The sequence below is a fragment of the Trachurus japonicus genome, chromosome 1, assembly GCF_045865225.1.
Source record: "Trachurus japonicus isolate A0001 chromosome 1, Traja_1.0".
Lineage (NCBI taxonomy): Eukaryota > Metazoa > Chordata > Actinopteri > Carangiformes > Carangidae > Trachurus > Trachurus japonicus.
The window spans coordinates 602,158-621,011 of record NC_140907.1 but is presented as its reverse complement, the minus strand read 5'-3'; the positions used below and the strand labels follow the sequence as shown (position 1 = coordinate 621,011).

Here is an 18,854-nt window from a genome sequence, read left to right as displayed (position 1 = left end):
CTATAATGCTTTGAATTATTTTTTGATAAAAAGGAGTGTGCATCTTTTATGCTTATCTAAAATGAATACAATAAAAAAATCTACTTGAACACACTCCATTATGTTTGTTACAGCTTTAATTTTCTCTCTAACAAAAGAAATGTGCTTCATGATCTTCACTAACAACTGCTACATGTTCACATATCTTTACCAAGAGGAAACAGCAATCGTTAACACTGTGCCTGGTCTGCTGGGCAGAGATGATGCAGCTGAGGCCGAGCTGCTTGGTTGTGTGTTTCATCTGCCTCTGACTGTGCCAATACCACCTTGCAGTGACAGTGACAGCACCCGGGGAGCCCAGGGCTTGATTGAATAAAACATGTATAATTGTCAATGGGGACGTGACAAGCGAGGCCACATGCACACACAGAGAAGCAGGGGGAAAAAATCTGATAAGAGTCATGTCGAGCCAGCAATGAACTGCAGCTCCACAAATTAAATTAGAATCGCGTCTCATATATTCCTGGTGGCAGATGCTCACATATGGACTTCTGCCTATTCCTAAAATGAATTTATTATCAAACTCTCATGTGAATGTGTATACGTTACCTTGGGCAGGGTGTACTTTGGTAGCTTCATGGGGGTAAAGACGTCTCTTTTGGCAGACACATAGTAGATTGGTCTTCCTGCTGTTGATACCTTAAAGTGATGAAGAGTAAAAACACTTTTGGAGACAAATAGTGAAAAGCAGAAAAAGCATTTTCTCACAGCACAGAGAGAGACACATAAGTCTGCACTAGTAGCACATCTCTCACACTGATCTTGGTACATTTCTGACAAATCCTCACTCTTTCTGCCTTGTTCAATGTATTTAATGTTTTTCACTGAGCAAACTGGCCAATTACCCACCTGGACAAACACGTACTCATCTTGCACCACCAGAGAATTGGGGTCAATGTAGCCCGGGAATGGTTTGCCCTTGTTGGCGTCTGTGCAGTTCTGCAGCTTGCAGGTGACGTACAGTGCCTCTGCTCCCACACACACACACAAAACACACACATGCACACATGCACACATGTCAAGCCACAGCTTCAGCGATGGTATTAGACAATGAAGAAAGGCAGCCTTCACCCGAAGCCAAGTGGCCTCTTCGGCCTCCTGCATTACTCGTGTCAATAAAGTGGTCTCAGTAAGGGAGGAGAGGCTGAGCACAAGACAGATGACCAGAGAGGCCAATTGCTTTCTTTGCCTTCAATTGCAGCTCTGGGATAGAGCTGTCCCCACATGTTAGTCTCAGCCAAATATGTGTTGGCCGCCTCCATGTGCTCATGATCAATAGTGAATGGTCTCTGGCTACATGACTGTAACAACTGATACGACTGATGTTTGCTGCGGTTGTATTTTCTCTCCTCTCTTGTGTTGGTCTCAAAGAGAGTGATCTGACAGAAAGATGGCACAGATACAGATACCATTTGGAAACGTGAATTAAATAGAAAGTATACACTATTTATTTGGTATTTAATGAAATGAAATATTAAGTAAGAAAAAACAAATAGAGACTCACCAGAGATAGACACAAAGAAAGCGAAACCAAGTCATGTTCACCACTGGTTGAACTTTAAATATTCTGCACCATTGATTCCCCACAATGGACCAGAAAGAATCTGAATTTGCTTGGACACTCCATGGTTAGCTAGTAGGCCTACTACCCATGTCTTTCAAACTCCTTAGGTTGTAACCCTGCCCTGTAGCCATCATTTTGTAGCCTCCCAGGTGTCTTGAAGGGATAGTTCACCCAAAATTGAAATTTCACTCATTATCTACTCACCCTCATGTCGACTAAGGGCTGGGAGAAGTTCCAGAGTTATCCGTGGCTTCTCTGAGTTATAGGGGGTCTCGGCGTAACAGTGCAGGTCCATATAACGGTTGCAAATGGATACCACTTTTCTTCGTAACAAAAAGACACACCAAAAAACATCCAAATACCTCCATGCTGCTCGTATGTAAAATCCGTCTTGTATTGAAGCCCCGAAATGTGAAATTATTGAAAAATAGACTTATTTAATTTTTTTCGGGACAATTTCGCATTTCGGGGCTTCAATACAAGACGGACATTACATACGAGCAGCATGGAGGTATTTGGATGTTTTTTGGTGTGTCTTTTTGTTACGAAGACAGTTGGTATCCATTTGCAACCGTTATATGGACATGCACTGCTACGCCGAGACCCCCTGTAACTCAGAGAAGCCACAGAGGACTCTGAAACTTCTCCCAGCCCTTAGTCGACATGAGGGTGAGTAGATAATGAGTGAAATTTCAATTTTGGGTGAACTATCCCTTTAAAGACATGTCTGTGACATGCTTTGGTCAAAATACCCCAAGGATCAAACATCACAGCTCTTTTCATCTGCTCAAACAGCCCTGTTCAGAACGGCTGGTTTCAGTGCCTGTCCCTTTAAATGCAAATGAACCACTGCTTGTCTCGCCCCTTCTACCGGTCCCAGGTAGAGGTGGTATTATGCTAATTTGAATCCTACTGGAAGACAAACCACACGGATTTCAACTTAGAGAGCCTGAAAATTACTGTTTTTTTGTCAATTCTCACATTTTGGGGGCCGGAATGCAACACCCAAATCTATGTTAAAGAGCCTTCAAAAAGTGATATTTCCATAATATGTCCTCTTAAAACCAAACTTCAAAATGTGACATCATCATAGAGCACATTATTTGTTTTTAACATAACATGAATATTATTATTTGTGTATAAGCAATATTCACAATGTTATAGATTATCAATACAGGAATTCAGGAGACAAATGCAAATATGGAATTACTTTGACAGAATAATAATAATGAAATGAAGAAATTATAGGAGGAAAGGATTCTGACATTATATTCAGTAAGTTAATCAAATCAAATTCTATATATCAACCCACAATATTCTGCTGTCCATTGAAGTGATATTTTTCTGTCCTTACACAAGTGCTACTGAGCTAAATCTCTTGCTTTTAAAAGCATTCTAAGCATTCTAATATATGCATTACTTCTCTCTCTTGGGTCATTGTGTGTCCCCAGACTGGGCCATTTCTCCTGTCCCCTTGCATTACCTATCCACACAACTCCCAATCCCACTCTACTTTGGCAAAAATGCTCACAATACAGTACAAAGACATCAGAAAATGGAGCGCTGAAGTCAGAATTCAATTACTCACGTCCTTCCGAGATGGTGGTTTCCAGATGAATTAAGCCCGGCTCTTTGTCCAAACCCATTTTAGACCTGAAAGGCAGACAAATGTGTTTCAGGAACATCACCACTGGTCTTTAGCCTCTGGACAGATGCTACCTGCTGCTGCTGCTGCTGCTGCTGCAGTTTGACCTGTCAGATTGCATGCTGCAAAGTCAGACAAACTTATACCTCAAGTCAAAAGAAGCCCGGACAGCTGTGGTAAACATCAGCAGGAATTAGCAGTCCATGTCTACCTTTAGAGTGGTTGGAGGAAAGACCTCAGGTTTACTGTATGACCCAAATGCTCAGAACCCCCAGAAGGTCCTTCCGCCCCCCAGAAAGATGGAGGAGGACATTTCCTGACATCATTAGGGGAGGAAAAGCCACTGATTTCCTCGCTACAGTAGGGATGCCCGCAGATGGAATAGCATATAATCATTACTGCATTAAATATGTATTAAAAAGACTAGGGGATCAGAGGAGAAGCAAAGGCAGCACATAGTACATGGAGGGGGAGAGAAAGAGAGAATGTGTCGACAGGTAGCACACACTGACACAGAATGGGAAGAGAAGTATAGCGTCTGTCTGTGTGAGGAGAATGAGAAGCAGACACAGTGAGAGACACGGACCACCACAGCTTCTAATCATTATACTTATCGGTAGTATTGGTGATTTCCCAGATGAAACACAGCTGTGAATATGATGGCCTACTTATCCAAACCACATTTCCACATTTTTTTTTTCCTCTGATAAATCCATTCAGGTACGCGAGAGCAGTGCGAGTCAGACAAGGCTTCCAGTTAGTGGGAGCGGTGCAGTTTGTTTAAGCCCAGCTTTACTGCAGCGTCTTTGTCTGTGTGCTCTCTGAGGAAACCGAGGAACAGGTGGAAAAAAAAAGAGTGGCACTTGATCATGAGACGGAGCCTTACAACATATCACTTTGTTTTGAGATGGCTGCAAAAAACTATGGCTCACACATTGTTGCTGTTGTGCCTCACATCTTGCTTGGGCTAACCGTTACACAAATAAGCTTATTAAACTCTTCATCTTTCTCACATGTTTGGTGGCTACATGAACAGCAGACATAAGAACCCTCTGCAGCCTCATTACCAGAGCTCCCACCACACCTAACTGCACAGTGTGTGTCCTAAAATAGAACGCTGACAGCTTCTGCAGCATCAGCCCTCCAGGCTCCCTTCACTCCGGGCTGCCCGGCTCGTTACTATACTCTGACAGTTCTTCCGTAGTTTGTTGAGGAGAAAGGGTTTTTTTTTTGTGTGTGTGTGTGTGTGTGTGTGTATTAGTTGCTGTTTAGAGGGCAGATATGACTATGTTTGACACCACCCTGGGCCGGTGCTGGTGCTTGCGATACCATTTAGCTGAGGAAAACATGGAGGACACGCCTGCAGTGACATTTTGTTGTTTATTTGTTGTGTATGTTTTTTTTTTGCTGGTGATTGGTGCACGGATATAATGAATCAATATGATGCAGGTGTGCTGCAAGTGGAGAAAACTACATCTACATACGTTTTTTCTGTCCCAATAAACCATCCACTTTACGTCTAAATCCAATTATTTTCCTTCATCGCTTCTCTTGTTTTGTTACTGAAGGTTAGTTGATGTATTTTTGGTTCCAGTTACAAGAGTTAGAAAATATTTTGTTATTTTAGCCTTCATCCAAATTGCAGCTGTAATCTACTCTCCTCCCATTGACTGTGTTTACATGCACTTCAGTAGGCTACCCCGATTTTAATCAGGGTTTTTAAGTATCCCGTTTTTGCGCATGTAAACATTTGCCATTTCCCAATTCCAGAAATTGGGATAAGCCCCATATTCCGATTTTGAGGAACCCAATTTTACTGACTGAGATCTCCGAAAGAAACCAGGATACTGGAGCATGTAAACACCGTACCCCAATATCTGAAAGCCGCTCAGCCAACTGACGTAACCGTTACCATAGATACATTACTTCCAAATGGCGGCGACAACAAGAGCATATTTCTGGAGCGACGAGGAGACTATTAAGTTTTAATATTTTTTTATGTGAAAAAGTAACTGTTTAGAGCCCCAATGTGCGGTCGGTTCATCCAAATGACGGCCGTTTCGAAGTCTGCTGCGACGTTTTTCGGAGGAGTGAAGCTCCACCTGTGTTTGCTGTGACTGGGACATAACAGAGACAGCAACCCCGTCTCCTGAGCTGCTCGGCCGGCCAACCTACGTCATCACCCCGGGGGAATAAATTTTTTTTGGTCTCATTGATGAAATCTAACAATTGTGGCAGTCACATTAGTTTGTTAGAATGAAAAGGGAAGCTTCATGTGTGTATTGGACAGAGGACTAGCGCTGCCTGGGGCTCTGTACAGAAATCACCACATTTACATCAATAAATTAATGTTTTACAATGAACCGATCAGTCTGCATTACATTTTCTTTTCTTCTATTAAGTTATATAACATGGCAGCATTTTTAATTTGTAAATTTTGTTGTGCTTTCTGTTGTAAACAAACATGAAACACGTATGAGCACATAAGACGCAGTAATCAGAAACCAGGATACTGGTGTTTATCATGTATACGAGGAAACTGAATAACCAGGTTTCTCTTAAGTTCATGTAAACACCATATCCCGAATTTGATCCCATCGAAACCGAGGTACTGAAGTGCATGCAAACACAGTCATTGAGAGGCACCGTGGGGATAACGGGGTATTCATTCATCTGGGCCACCTCTATAGACAGGACATAACAGCAAGGAAAGTATTGGTCAGACTGCACTGAGGGCTTATTTTGAAGCATCCTTCCACAGCTGAACACTGTCAGTCACATAATGATGGCCAACTGTCTGCCACAGAGGAAGATCAGGCATGTCAAGCACATGAATAATGAAAGTCTGAAAAACCTTGCTGGCTCATCAGCTCCTCACTTTGTGCAGAGACAATGACGTCATCTATCCAGGGCATGACAATGTCAGAACTGCTCCGCCTTTGGTTTGGAGTTTATCATTAGTTTCTCTGACAGGTATCATCTTTGTTTTGTTCCTTTGTTTTTAGCAACAGACCCTCGGTCTGCCTTGAACTGCATGATACACTGCAATGATTATAATTACAATTTAGCTTACAGACCAACAGTCTTTTTATAGCATGGAGTGAATTTGTATAATTTTCATTATAAATCTGAGTTAACATCATTTGCTAATGAAATCTGCTGTAGCTAATGAAATTGCCTGGCTGTTGTCTGGGTAATATGATCTCAGCATGAAGGTGTCTGATTAATGCTCAGATACGTGGATAAGACTTACAGTGGAAAACAAGCATTGCACGTCATCTTCATATTCAGTTAGCAGCTAGCTCAGCTGCTGGGTAGAAACTGATTTTTCTACTTTTCTATGACACTATTCCTTTAATGCTTTACAATGACACTCACTGGCCAACTCCATATCTTAGCCTGCAGACGCCTGGAAGCGGCTTCACAGCTCATTCTAATGTGTTTCCGCCGGGCAAATCACGAAGATAGGGGAAGGACACTCCCTGCATCATCATTAATACATCTTGGTTCAAAACAGTCTGTTCGTTAAAGATGTAAACGTACAGGCTGGTGTGATTTTGTACCTGTGTTTTGAATGTGAATATCAACCGTGATTTGGGTTAGGGTTAGAGCACTCGCTCATTGGAAACAGTGCAGGATGAAGCATTAGCTTTCTGGTCATCGTATGCTACCTGATTGTGCATGTAATTTATTTTTTATAATGACTATTGCTCAGGATTTAATGGTGAAAGTGCCTTATTCAATGCACACGTGCAGTACTTTATTGTTTTCAGAGCATTATTTTTTTGCACAATTTACGTTTTGCATTGGAATATCTTTGCACTTTAGAACATATTTTCTGAGCTGCTTCCACTACTTTATAACAGGCCAGCAGCAGATGTGGAGCTGTAGTTAAAGCAGAAGTAAGTGATATATTTGTGTTAATATAAGTCTTAAATAGTTAGGTATATCTTCCGACAGCAATCACTTACATAGAGTGTTTGGACCGAAACACAGGTCTGTCAGTCACTCTGCTCTGCTCTGAGCCGAGGAGAAAACATTTATCGTATCCTACAGTTTTTATCCAATGAGGAGAGAGAGAACGGCATGCAGGGCTGTGTGTGCAGCCAAGGGACGCCGTGAATGTGGTGACGTAGGGACGAGGACTGTTATGGTGCGTTCAAGGCAACTCGTAACTCGTGTTTTTCCGACTTGTGAAGTTGTACCAGTTCGATCTGGTACGAGTTCACAGGTCAGAAGTTACGAGTGGCCGTTATAGTGACTTTCACAGGTAAAACAGGTCGGAAAAACACGAGTGGGTTGCCTGGAACGCTACAAAGTCGTAAGTTGTGACTTGAAGCTGTAATTTACGATTTCAAAAGCCTGCCTGGAACGCAGCATTAGCCAAAACGACCGGATCGCTTACTTCTGCTTTAACATTGTGTGCAGATAGTTCCACAATTAGAACTCCTGTGTCCCGTGCTTCGTCCCTCTGCATGACACCTGACGTCACATCCAACACAATGAATTTCTCCCAAGGGAGACAATAAAGACTCATCTTATCTTATCTTATCTTATCTTATCTTATCTTAACACAATGCAGAGTCCCAGGGTGTTAAGGGACACTCCAGCACGGGTCGGGTTACACTTAAATGAATTTGGCAAATATCAACAGATTAATTAACAATTAACATGTAGATACGGGAATAAAGCTGAGAAAATACATTTCTCATTTCATGGGGTCTTCAATTCTTATCAATCAAAAATGTTGTGACTAACACAACAAGTGCATTATCAAAATATGCTTGGGTTTTAACCATGTTCATGACTATTTTTTCCACCAGTACTGGCTTGGGGTTGAATTTATAGACATTTCTATGGAAATGCATGAGGAAAAAGTACATTTGTTTTACATATTTTCTCATCACTCAGCCCTAAAAGCCTATACACAACATCTATTGCAAATCTGTCCGTTCACCCTGAGGTTTCTCCTGTTTTTTTCTTGGGTGTTTTTCCTCAGTGGATGTGAGAGGATGTTGTTATGATGCCATGTAAAGCCCTCTGAGAAAAACAGTTTGTAAAAAAAAAACGGGCTATACAAATAAACTTGCCTTGCCTTACTTTATCTCCATGATTACATTCTTGCTTACAGTTTGTTTAAGCTTGTCCAAGAGTCTGTACTTACCAATAGAAACGATTAGGAGCCACTCTTTCATGCACCAGCTGCCACCTCCTCCCAAACTCCACGGAGCTGTAGAGCTGGAAAACAACCAGGTGTCAGAATTCAGTAAAATACCATCTTTAACAGCTGATCAAATTTAGCAAAACACTGGTCATCCAATGGGTAGCCTACATGCTGTTTGACATGGGTTTGTTTTTACACTGTGATTTATACCTCTCTCAATGCACACACACACACAAAGGCTACAAACACTTTTCTTAAGACAACTAAATTGGATTTTAATCTACCTAAGATTGAAGCACTGCAGGGGGATTTACACAATGTATGGAAATGTAAAGACTGATGTGTAGGGTGAAGGTTTCCTGAACTACAGAAATGTGCATTTCTGCCTGTGAATGGGAGGGAGGTATGAGGAGAGAAGCCAAAGCATGGTGGGTGGTCTCAATACAGCCATTGTTCACTATTCAGTAAGTCACTGAAATGCCGAGATTGCCACAGTACATAAAGGGGGCAGAGAAAGCATGGAAAATCCCTGTGTAATGTGCTAATTGTCCATAAAAACTGATTTAATTTGCTCTATTGAGATTTCACAGGTCGCTAAATATTGAATTAAGCCATGACACTTCCACATCCAATTGTTTATAACTAGAATTAGTTCCATTTGTAGTAAAATTACATTCAAATCATTCAACAGCAAAGTTCCCCAGTTTTCCTGGGACAAAATTTACAGTTTCTGTAAAATCTTTTTTAAAGCCTTATTTGAACAATGATCACATGGTGGATGATAAACACTCCAGTTCCTCTGGGTTCACAACGGAGGCTTTGAGTTTCTGTCATTGTTTGATTTTCCACATAGAGCATGTACTGGGGAAGAGGGCTGCTAGCTCCACATGGGCCGTGTTCCTAAATATAACTTTTCAATGCAAAGAAAACAACAGATTGGCATTTGTCATTAAGGCAGAGGCAAAAACCTTGACCCTCATGTCCTTTCAAATTAAAACTCAAACTAATTAGATGTTGAGATAATGTACCAGACGGTATTTTGTTTTTATTCAAGTGGTCCAGCCCTTCAAATGCTTCAACTCAGTAAAAAGTGTTATTTTTTTTATCCTGTTGCTCTGTAAATAAACAACTTTGACAAAGTGATACATAGTCACTGGAGCCCTCCTGTCTCCAAACACACCTGCATTCTCTGACAAAGCACATAGACAAATCTGTTTACTCTGTGACTTACAGCTGGAATTTAATGAAGCGTAAAACTTATTTCAATGCTTTGCACTGGTCTTTTTTCCCCTCATTTTAAGCATGAGTAGTCATGCATAATATGAAGACAATCATTTATTAGCGGATAACAGAAATGTGAATGTTTGTTTCTATTAATTTAGTTTCTAAATGTATTTATTTATTCTATCCTGAAGGGCGAAGTGCAGGCCTGCATTTAAAAGGCATCCATGAGAGCACAGTTCACACAGATGATCACTGCTGTCAAATCAGTAATTCTCTTTTATTGTGTCAGACTTCCATTTCCTATGCTATTTGCTTATACGTCACTGTACTTTAACATAACAAAGGACTCAACAACCATCAGTCAAAGGCCTATATAAACAAGAGTTACTGCTACCTTTAATAGTTTGTACATTAACACAAATCAACTGATGAAAATTTATGGGATGGCAGTAAAAAATGTGAGTTGTGACTTAAATGCAGTCGTGACATTAGGGGAAGTATATGGTATAAATTTTCCTCCAACATGTCCACTTCATTTTGTTGCTCTATAAAGGCTAAATGCATATTACATACAGTCTTCACTGTGACTGCAGGTGTAGTATAATCTCATGTCAAACAAGAGGTGATATTTCTATGGTTTTGGTGCTGAGCAGATGCGAGGTACATGGCTGAGGTGGGAGGGGTTAGGGGAAGCAGGGTTGAAATCACTCTGACTAATTATCCTCCCACAGCAAGTTAGTATGTAGCCAAGCAAGTGACCGTGAAGAGGCAGAGAGAGCAGGAGGTGAAGGGGTGGGGGTGGGGGGTGGAGGTGTGGAGGGGTCGGCACAGCCTTTACAACCGCCAGAGGTGTCTCAATCAACAAATGCAGCAGCTCTGCCAAAGGGAAACGAGGAAAGTGAAAGAGAAGTAGTTTTGAGGCGGAGATGGAGTGAGTGAGTGAGTGAGTAGCTGTGTCCCAATTCAGGGGCTGCAGCCTTCGGAGGGTGCATTTGAAGGCCGATTACGTCACAGCGCTGCGCGAAGGCTGTCCCAATTCGTCTAAATTCGAAGGCTCCTTCAAATGCAGCCTACAAATACGTCATCCTTTCCCCTGCATTCGGAGGATGCACCGCTACTATCCTTCGCGGCCTCCCGTATCCCAAGATGCTTACAGTAGCGCACCGTTGTTGTTACTACAGTAGCAACCTGGCCGCTAGCTATCGAACGGTAGCAGCTCTGTGCTGTAGCCACGGTAACCCGGCTCTATGGTTGGCTTGGAGGCGCGGTCGCGCTGAGCTGAGCTCTGCTCTGGCTGCACAGGTGAGGAGTGGAAGCAAAGCATCTGTGACAACTTTTAATAAGAAAGCTATGAAAACACATTACTTGTGCTCTTTATTCTCTATTCACTTAATAGCCTGAAGCCTACCCCCCTGGCTGCTGTTCAATGGTTTGTTTATTAGTATATTAATGATAACTGCCCTTGTATTGATTCTACTTCTTTAAAAAAAAAAGTGAGGAGCAGAGGAGCGGTAGAGCCGTTGCAAGCGCCACTTTTAAATGTTTAACGTTAGGCCGTTGTTTATGTTCGGATCAGGAAATATAGCCTCGTAAATCAGCCTCTCGCGGAAGTGCATTTCATTTCATTCCGAGGGAGAGTCTGGCCTCATTGCCGCTGTAAGCGTTTGGACTGAAACCCTCAGAAGGCCGAGCCAATCAGCGTCGCCGCTGTGATTGACACAGCACGTTGGCCAATCAGGGACCGACTGGTGCAAAGCCCCGTCACTACACCAACTTGCTGATTGGCTGAATGGGGTTGTCTGTCAATGCTACTACTCCCGCCCAGCTCCCGCCCACCCCAAACGCTCACAGGGGGAATGAGGCCAGACTCTCCCGAGAAATGAAATGAAATGCATTTCCGCGAGAGGCTGGTTTACGAGGCTACAGGAAATGCTCCGAAGGCTAGACCGTCCCATTTACCGACCGTTGATGCGGCCGTCGGAGGAGCCTCCGAAGCCTTGCCTCCGGAGACCGCGTAGGCTGGGTCCTCCGAAGGCTGCAGCCCCTGAATTGGGACACAGCTAGTGAGTGAGTAGGTCAGTAACATTTACATGCAAGCTTAAAGCAGAAGTAAGCGATCCGGTCGTTTTGGCTAACTTCTTGTCAGCCGATGGAGTTAGCAGTCCCCGCCCTCGTCCCTACATCACCACATTCACGCGCATCCCTTGGCTGCACACACAGAGAGGACTGCCCCTTTATGCCGTTCTCTCTCCTCATTGGATAAAGGTTGTAGGATACAAGGAAAGTTTTCTCCTCGGCTTACAGCAGAGCAGAGTGACTAACAGACCCGTGTTTCAGACCAAACACTCTATATAAGTGATTGCCGGCGGAATATATAACTATTTAAGACTTATATTAACACAAATATTCCGCTTACTTCGGCTTTAATCGAGCTATGCTCAAAATTCAATTTTGGCGTCTAATCGGACTTCTGTCCTTGTCCCAGTTTACATGCAACTGGGAAAATTCAATAGCTGACGGAAACGTGTAATCCTCCTCAACACCAGGTGGTAATGATGCGTCGCTTTAGCGGGTTAATACGGAACTTTTTCCGGTTGATTTATTAGCCAGGCGTCAGACTGGCATTTTCGAACAACAGCAAGATGGTTAATTGTTGTTAATTTGTTCATCTCGTACGCAATGTGTGTGTTACTTATTGTGCAGGTAAGGTGCAAGCTATCCCTCGTGGTCATGCTGATTTCGAGAGGCAGACAAGAACGCCGTAACTTTTCTTGGATGTTTTTGTTCCGGGGTCTTACGTCAGTGTGGGGGGTGTGGAGCATGCGTTGTCCAGTTAAATTCCAAGTAAGGCGTATACAGAAAGTTGAATTCCAATCGCATTATCTGGGTGTCTTAATGGGAGTTGGAGAACTCCGATATTAGTTGGACTAACACATTTACATGCACTCAGTTGTCCAGTTATAGTCGGATTAAGGCAATAATTTGGTTTTCTCAACAGTCATGTAAACGTACTGTGAGTGAGTGAGTGAGTGAGTGAGTGAGTGAGTGAGTGAGTGAGTGAGTGAGTGAGTGAGTGAGTGAGTGAGTGAGTGAGTGAGTGAGTGAGTGAGTGAGTGAGTGAGTGAGTGAAAAGAGGGTAAGAAGTGAGTGTGCATGTGTTGGGGTGAGTCAACAAACATCAATGTTAAACAATGTGAAACATTTCACAAAACACCTGCTGATATTTCATCTGACATTTTCAATAAGATGAAAACAATCTGTCTCTAATTTGTGCTTTTTACACGTAAATAAATTCACCCCCTTAGATCTCTAAATCATATTATTGGAAAATGACAGCGGTAGGAATATATTGCACATGCACAGTAAAGAATAATTTCTGAAAAGTGAAGTCAAGATAATGAACTAAGATGAAGACGTAAGATATAATTATGTGCTATACATTTTACTCATAGGTTAGTAACACACTGATTTTTTAGTCAAAGCGCTGTCTTATCATATCAAAGTTCTACTTTTCTTTGTAATCAAATCACATCATCATAATCATTTTCACAGAACGTTTATAGAAAGTCAAACTTAACATCTGATAAATTAATATTTAGATTTTCTTTTACAAACACTTTTGTATATTTTTCATTAGGCTGTTAAAAAATAGGCTAAACTAAGTGTATTGTATAAGACTGCATACAATACATGCTTATACTGCTCCCCCCCAGATGAACCTCATGAACTCTGACTTTGTGCTTTCAGCCAAACTGTTGTGAAACAGGATCACACATTGATCCGGCTTGCTCAAAGGCGATGCATCTCCAGATTGTTGTTGCTTATCCGACTTAACACTCAGCTCCTTTTGATATCTTGAACAACTGGCAGCTTAGGCCGCCTTCCCCGCTCTCTAACCTTTTGGTCGTGGCTGTAGGCCAGAATCCAGTCCTCTTGCTCAGGGTGGAAGAGCAGGCTGAGGATGTAGAAGTTCAGCCGGTACTTCTGGTAGGTTGCTCCTTCATCAGAGCTGATCAGTAAACTGCTCTCCACTTCGGGATCAGTTAACAGCATGATCTGAGGGAAGTCAATGGATGAGACAATAGACAGCATCAATGGATTAGGAAATCTCAAACAGGATTTTAACACTTAAAATAAAAAAAACAACATTTACTCCATAATAATACTGCATTGAATTTGTGTAAATGGCTGGACTGCATGGTAAATGTATGAGATTGAAATTGTAGTTGAAAAGTATGGTGGAGCCACAGTAACATACATACAGTGCACTACAGAATCAACACATCTGTATTCACATTTGTCTATGTTATTTTCTATTTAGGTAGGAACCTTTTTCTCAATTTGGACCCATCTGATGTGTTCAAGTTACTAATTACCATGTCTGCAATATAGCATTTTATATGATTATTTTTCTACAGATGATGTCATACTTCAAAAAATCATTTGTATGTTTTAGGCTTGATGATATAATCAGTTCATATAATCAGCAAATGTGTTTGCTTCATCACTCAGATTGTTTGCTTCTGTCTTATCCTGAATGCTCAGTCAGTCCCCCGCAGCAATGATTTCCCAAGAGCTCCTTTCATTTTCTTTGGCAGTTGTGGCATGATCCCCAGAAATATCACAAACACCTCCAGATAATATAACATACAAATACAGCTGATTGAGTGGAACTCGATACACTTGCAGGGTGTTTAGAGAGACACACTTGCTGGTGTGGACCTTGTATTTAGGACATGTTTGTTTAATGAGTGTGTGTAATTGTGTGTCTACTGTAACCGAACCTCTCTTAAAGGGGTACGCCAACATTTTTTTTTTCGTGTCTTGCCTCACTCCTGAGTCCATGACCAGCAGATAGACACCATCCTTTCGACTGTGCGTGCAGTAGCAAGGGAGATACGGGCAGAGCTGGCGCACCACAAATTAGCTTAGCTCAATCGCTGGAAGTGTAGAGGTAGTTTTAGCCTGCCTCCACCTAAAGTCATCAGAGAAACTCTTCAGCAACTCTAAACGGAAACCGGCGGGCCGATCTTCGTCTCAGAGCTGGCAAAACTCTCTGGTAAGGCATCTTGAGCGGTTGTAATTTAGCACATGTGCTAAATCCGGTGTATTTACTGTGGGTACTCTAGCACTCACTGTCCATTATGCATTGTCCCAAAATAAATAAATAAACAAAGTAAAGTAAGGTCAAATGCCGATAACGGGACGAGATCGGTCAAAACGGAGGGTTCAAGCAAAGACGGTTTATTTTGGTTCAAGCTAGCTACATCAAGGGTAGGTTAGCTTCCTATTTCAAAGTAAAAGCACAAATTCTATCGTCATGGTTTTCTCTAAAGGGCAACAGGTGTTTTATTTTGTGAAAGTAACCGGAAGTGCGTCGGTCACAACGGCTAGCTTGAGTAGCGCCGAATTCGTTCAAACAAAATTGTTAACAGCTGATATTTAGACAAATTAACGACACACTGCTGATCTAAACGGCTACTTTCTCGTCTAAAAATGTTTGAAATGTCGATAAAGTGATAGAGCTTAGAGCTAAAATGAAATCAGCATCTGACTGCTGATTTCGGCTCAGGTAGGAGGCAGGCTAACACTACCTATGCACTTCCAGTATAGTATTTGAGCTAAGCTAATTCGTGGTGCACCAGCTCTGCCCGTATCTCCCCTACTGCACGCACAGTCGAAAGGATGGTGTCTATCTGCTGGTCATGGACTCGGGAGTGAGGCAAGACACGAAAAAAATGTTGGCGTATCCCTTTAACACTGACTTCGGTTCAGACAATTCAAGGGTGTCAACTCCACCTGGGACATGTTCACCTCACATTTCAACATCCGGACATTTATTGTTTCAGGTTGATTCTGTTACTAAATTCTCTGTCACCATTGCACGACCCAGACACCATAGTCCAAATTATGTACGATAGGGGCTGATAAAAAGAAAACAGCCCTTAAACCTTATTGCAGTTAAAAAGATCCCTCCTGTTCACACCAAGCCAAACAAACAGATTGCCGCTCCCCCATGTGATCTTAGATAGTGCTGACGTTCTGGAATCACATACGTGATGTGCCACAAAAGTGTGTCCCACCATACATGGCTGGATTGAATACAGATCACTCACCCCACCCCCACCCCCACCCCCGTCCCACAGACACACACACCCTGATTCCTCTGTCTCCCCTCCCGATTTCTGTGTCTGTGCCTGCTACACAGAATGGCAACGCATAAGAAAGGTGCAGCATTCCAACCTTGAATAGATGGTGTGAAAGGGGCCAATGTCATTACATTCATCTGAGCTGCTTTCAATAAGCGCAGTGTGCTCAGAGCAGTGAGCTTATCAAGCGGCTGTAAGTGATGTGGTGAGCATGCTGCTGACTCTTTTTCTACCATGGGTCTCTCTCCCTTCAGACTACGTAGAGACTGACCTTAATAGTGAAGGTTGCTATGCTGTCTGAAAAACACCTGCTGCCTGCTGACACATTATCTACACATTCTATCTAGGTATATTTAAGGAAAATAAAAGCAAGTCTAAGTAGGGTTAAAGGGATATTTCAACATTTTGGCAAATTTGCCGATTGCTATAATCCCATAGTCTTAGCAGTAGGTTCATTACCTTTAAAGGGATAGTTCAACATTTTGGCAAATTGGCCCATTGCCATAATCCCTATAGTCATAGCAGTAGGTTCGTTACTTTTAATTGTCGGTGCAAGCTGTTTTTTAGAACAGCAGAGCGGAGCCGCAAGCTGCTCAGGGCTACGCTACGGAAGCTAATGGAATTTCTTGGTTTCCCTCATCAAACTCATCAAATACTGTACACAATCCAACAACTCCAAAACGCTATCTTGGACAAGTTGTGACCTGCACATTCACCACGCTATGAGATAATAACGGAACGCTACGAAACAGAGCCGTTTTCGAGGTAAATACAGAGTGTGCTTGCTGAAAAACTGTCCCTGAACGCAACACGCATCAGCGGTTTTGCATGAATTTACCTCGAAAACAACTCCATCTGGTAACGTTCTGTTATCTCATAGTGTGGTGAATGTGCAGGTCACAACTTGTCCCCGACAGCGTTTTGGAGTTGTTTGATTGTGTATTTGATGAGTTTGATGAGGGAAACCAAGAAATCCCATTAGCCTCCGTAGCGTAGCCCTGAGCAGCTCACGGCTCTGCTCGGCCATTCTAAAAATAGCTTACTCCAACAAATAAAGTTAACGAACCTACTGCTATGACTATAGCAATTATGGCAATAGTCCAATTTGCCAAAATGTTGAACTATCCCTTTAATTGTCAGTGCAAGCTGTTTTTAGATCAGCGGGCCAGATATACGGGCGTTTTCCTCATCAAACTAAATTCCAACAACTCCAAAACACTCTGGCGGACAAGTTATGACCTACACATTCACCACGCTATAACGTATAATTATGTAACATTACGGCACATGAAGCAAATAATCAGAATTACTTGCCCTTTTGAAATCACTCTGCCCAGCAGCCATGTCTGTTGGCTACGTATTTGCCTCCAAAACAACGTTCCATTATTAAAGCGTGGTGAATGTGCAGGTCACAACTTGTCCAAGAGAGTGTTTTGAAGTTGTTGGATTGTGTAGGCTATTTATCTAAAAACAGCTTGCACCGCCAAATAAAGTTAATTAACCTACTGGTAAGACTATAGGGATTAGGTAATAGCCGAATTTGCCAAAATGTTAAAACATCCCTTTAATGCATTAATAATGCACAAGTGAATGCAGGTTGGCTGTTATATAACACAACAGGGGCAAGTGGCATTGACATATTCAGATATAGCCTAGCTGTGACACTAAGACTAGTTAGAAGTATTGAACATGACATCAATATCAGACAGTCTATTCTGGTGGAGATTTGTGTTGCATGTGAAACGGCAAAACTCTAGATCATCATCTAGAGTTTTGCCATTTCACATGCACAAAACTCTAGATGATGCAAAACTGTTAACGTGGTAACAATATTCCAGATCCAAACAAAAAGCAGAGTGTCAACATTTTTATGTTAATAATTATGAAAGCAGCTTTGTGTTTTTGTCAATTGCAGGCAATTTGAATCTGTGCATGACTCTTTCTGATGCCTCTGTCACCAACAGGTCAACAAGTTGTTGTGTAAGTGCAGAGGCAGTCCACGTACACTGCGCTGCACACAGGGGCTCACCTTTGGTTTAGAACTGGTCTTTGTTCAGGAGGACCTCTGTGTGCCCATTATGTTGTCAGACAGCCGTGTGAATGAGAATACACATTGCTCTCACAGTCAATATCCTTCTCACCATACGGCCAAGTGTTTCTGCTCTCTCACACTAGAGACTCAATTGTCTGCGCAGGTAACAGCCGTCATTATGGGCAGACGCACCAATCGGTTACAGAAAGTGAAAAATACTCAAACACTGTTTTAACTACAACCTACAAATACAAATTATGATTTTTCTCAGTTCCTGGAACTGGTACAGCTGGAAGAGAAAACAACAAACTACTTCTGGAGAACACAGAGTTTGCAGCACCTGCAGCTCCCTGCCCAGCATCAAATAGCAGACATACGTACAGTGAGGAGTGAGGACTTGGAGGAACAATGCGAAAACAAATAAATGACAAAATATATTAATAAATGTATTAATTAAGTAGGAAAATGCTGTTCTTTAAAATAGGGGAGAGTGGGGTAATGTGAGACACCCCCTGTATCTAGAAAACAGAACACATTTTTGGTGTCTTTGGTGATTCTTGCTGTCAACTTAATCAACTGTTGTGCCAAAGCAAATTGATTCAGGTAGAAAAACTTATATGATACATGATGATAAACTACCAACACATAAAACCATGTGATGATGCTGGCTGAAAATTAGCCTGAATTTCTAAGAGAGCTCGTTTATTCTAAAATGGGGGTGTTGGGGTAAAGTGAGACAAATGCTGCGGGGTAAAGTGAGACCATGGATGTATTATAATAAATCCATGAGTGAGACTGTGAGCACACCACACACAAAGATTTTACACTAGAATGTCATCCCCCAAGCCAGAAATCTCACGTGATCAAACATGATCTGTAGCCACACTGCTTTGTTATGATATGTGCTCTCAGTCAGTTCGTCACATTCCACCTTGTTGGCTCCCCCCACACACAAGAGGACTTTTGATCGAAATGGTCACAATCGTCGGGTCCTACAATCTGACCCCCAGACTGTGTTTTAATCTAACTGGTTCTAT

The 18,854-nt window shown here is 42.1% G+C and overlaps 1 protein-coding gene across 8 annotated transcripts in view; it reads right to left on the bottom strand.

Moving 5' to 3' along the window:
- sorcs1 (sortilin-related VPS10 domain containing receptor 1) overlaps positions 1-18,854 on the bottom strand; it is a 204,973-nt gene that overhangs the window by 46,350 nt on the left and 139,769 nt on the right. For all 8 annotated transcript variants that reach the window (XR_015037089.1, XR_015037055.1, XR_015037115.1 and 5 more), the window contains exons 4-8: positions 13,534-13,692; positions 8,413-8,486; positions 3,192-3,256; positions 889-1,007; positions 589-678 (exon numbers count right to left, since the gene is read on the bottom strand). Coding sequence is in view for 5 of the 8 variants with exons in the window: in XM_085789434.1 (XP_085645560.1) it covers positions 589-678; positions 889-1,007; positions 3,192-3,256; positions 8,413-8,486; positions 13,534-13,692 (507 nt within the window). In the remaining 3 variants the exon portion in view is untranslated. The remainder of the gene's footprint in view (positions 1-588; positions 679-888; positions 1,008-3,191; positions 3,257-8,412; positions 8,487-13,533; positions 13,693-18,854) is intronic.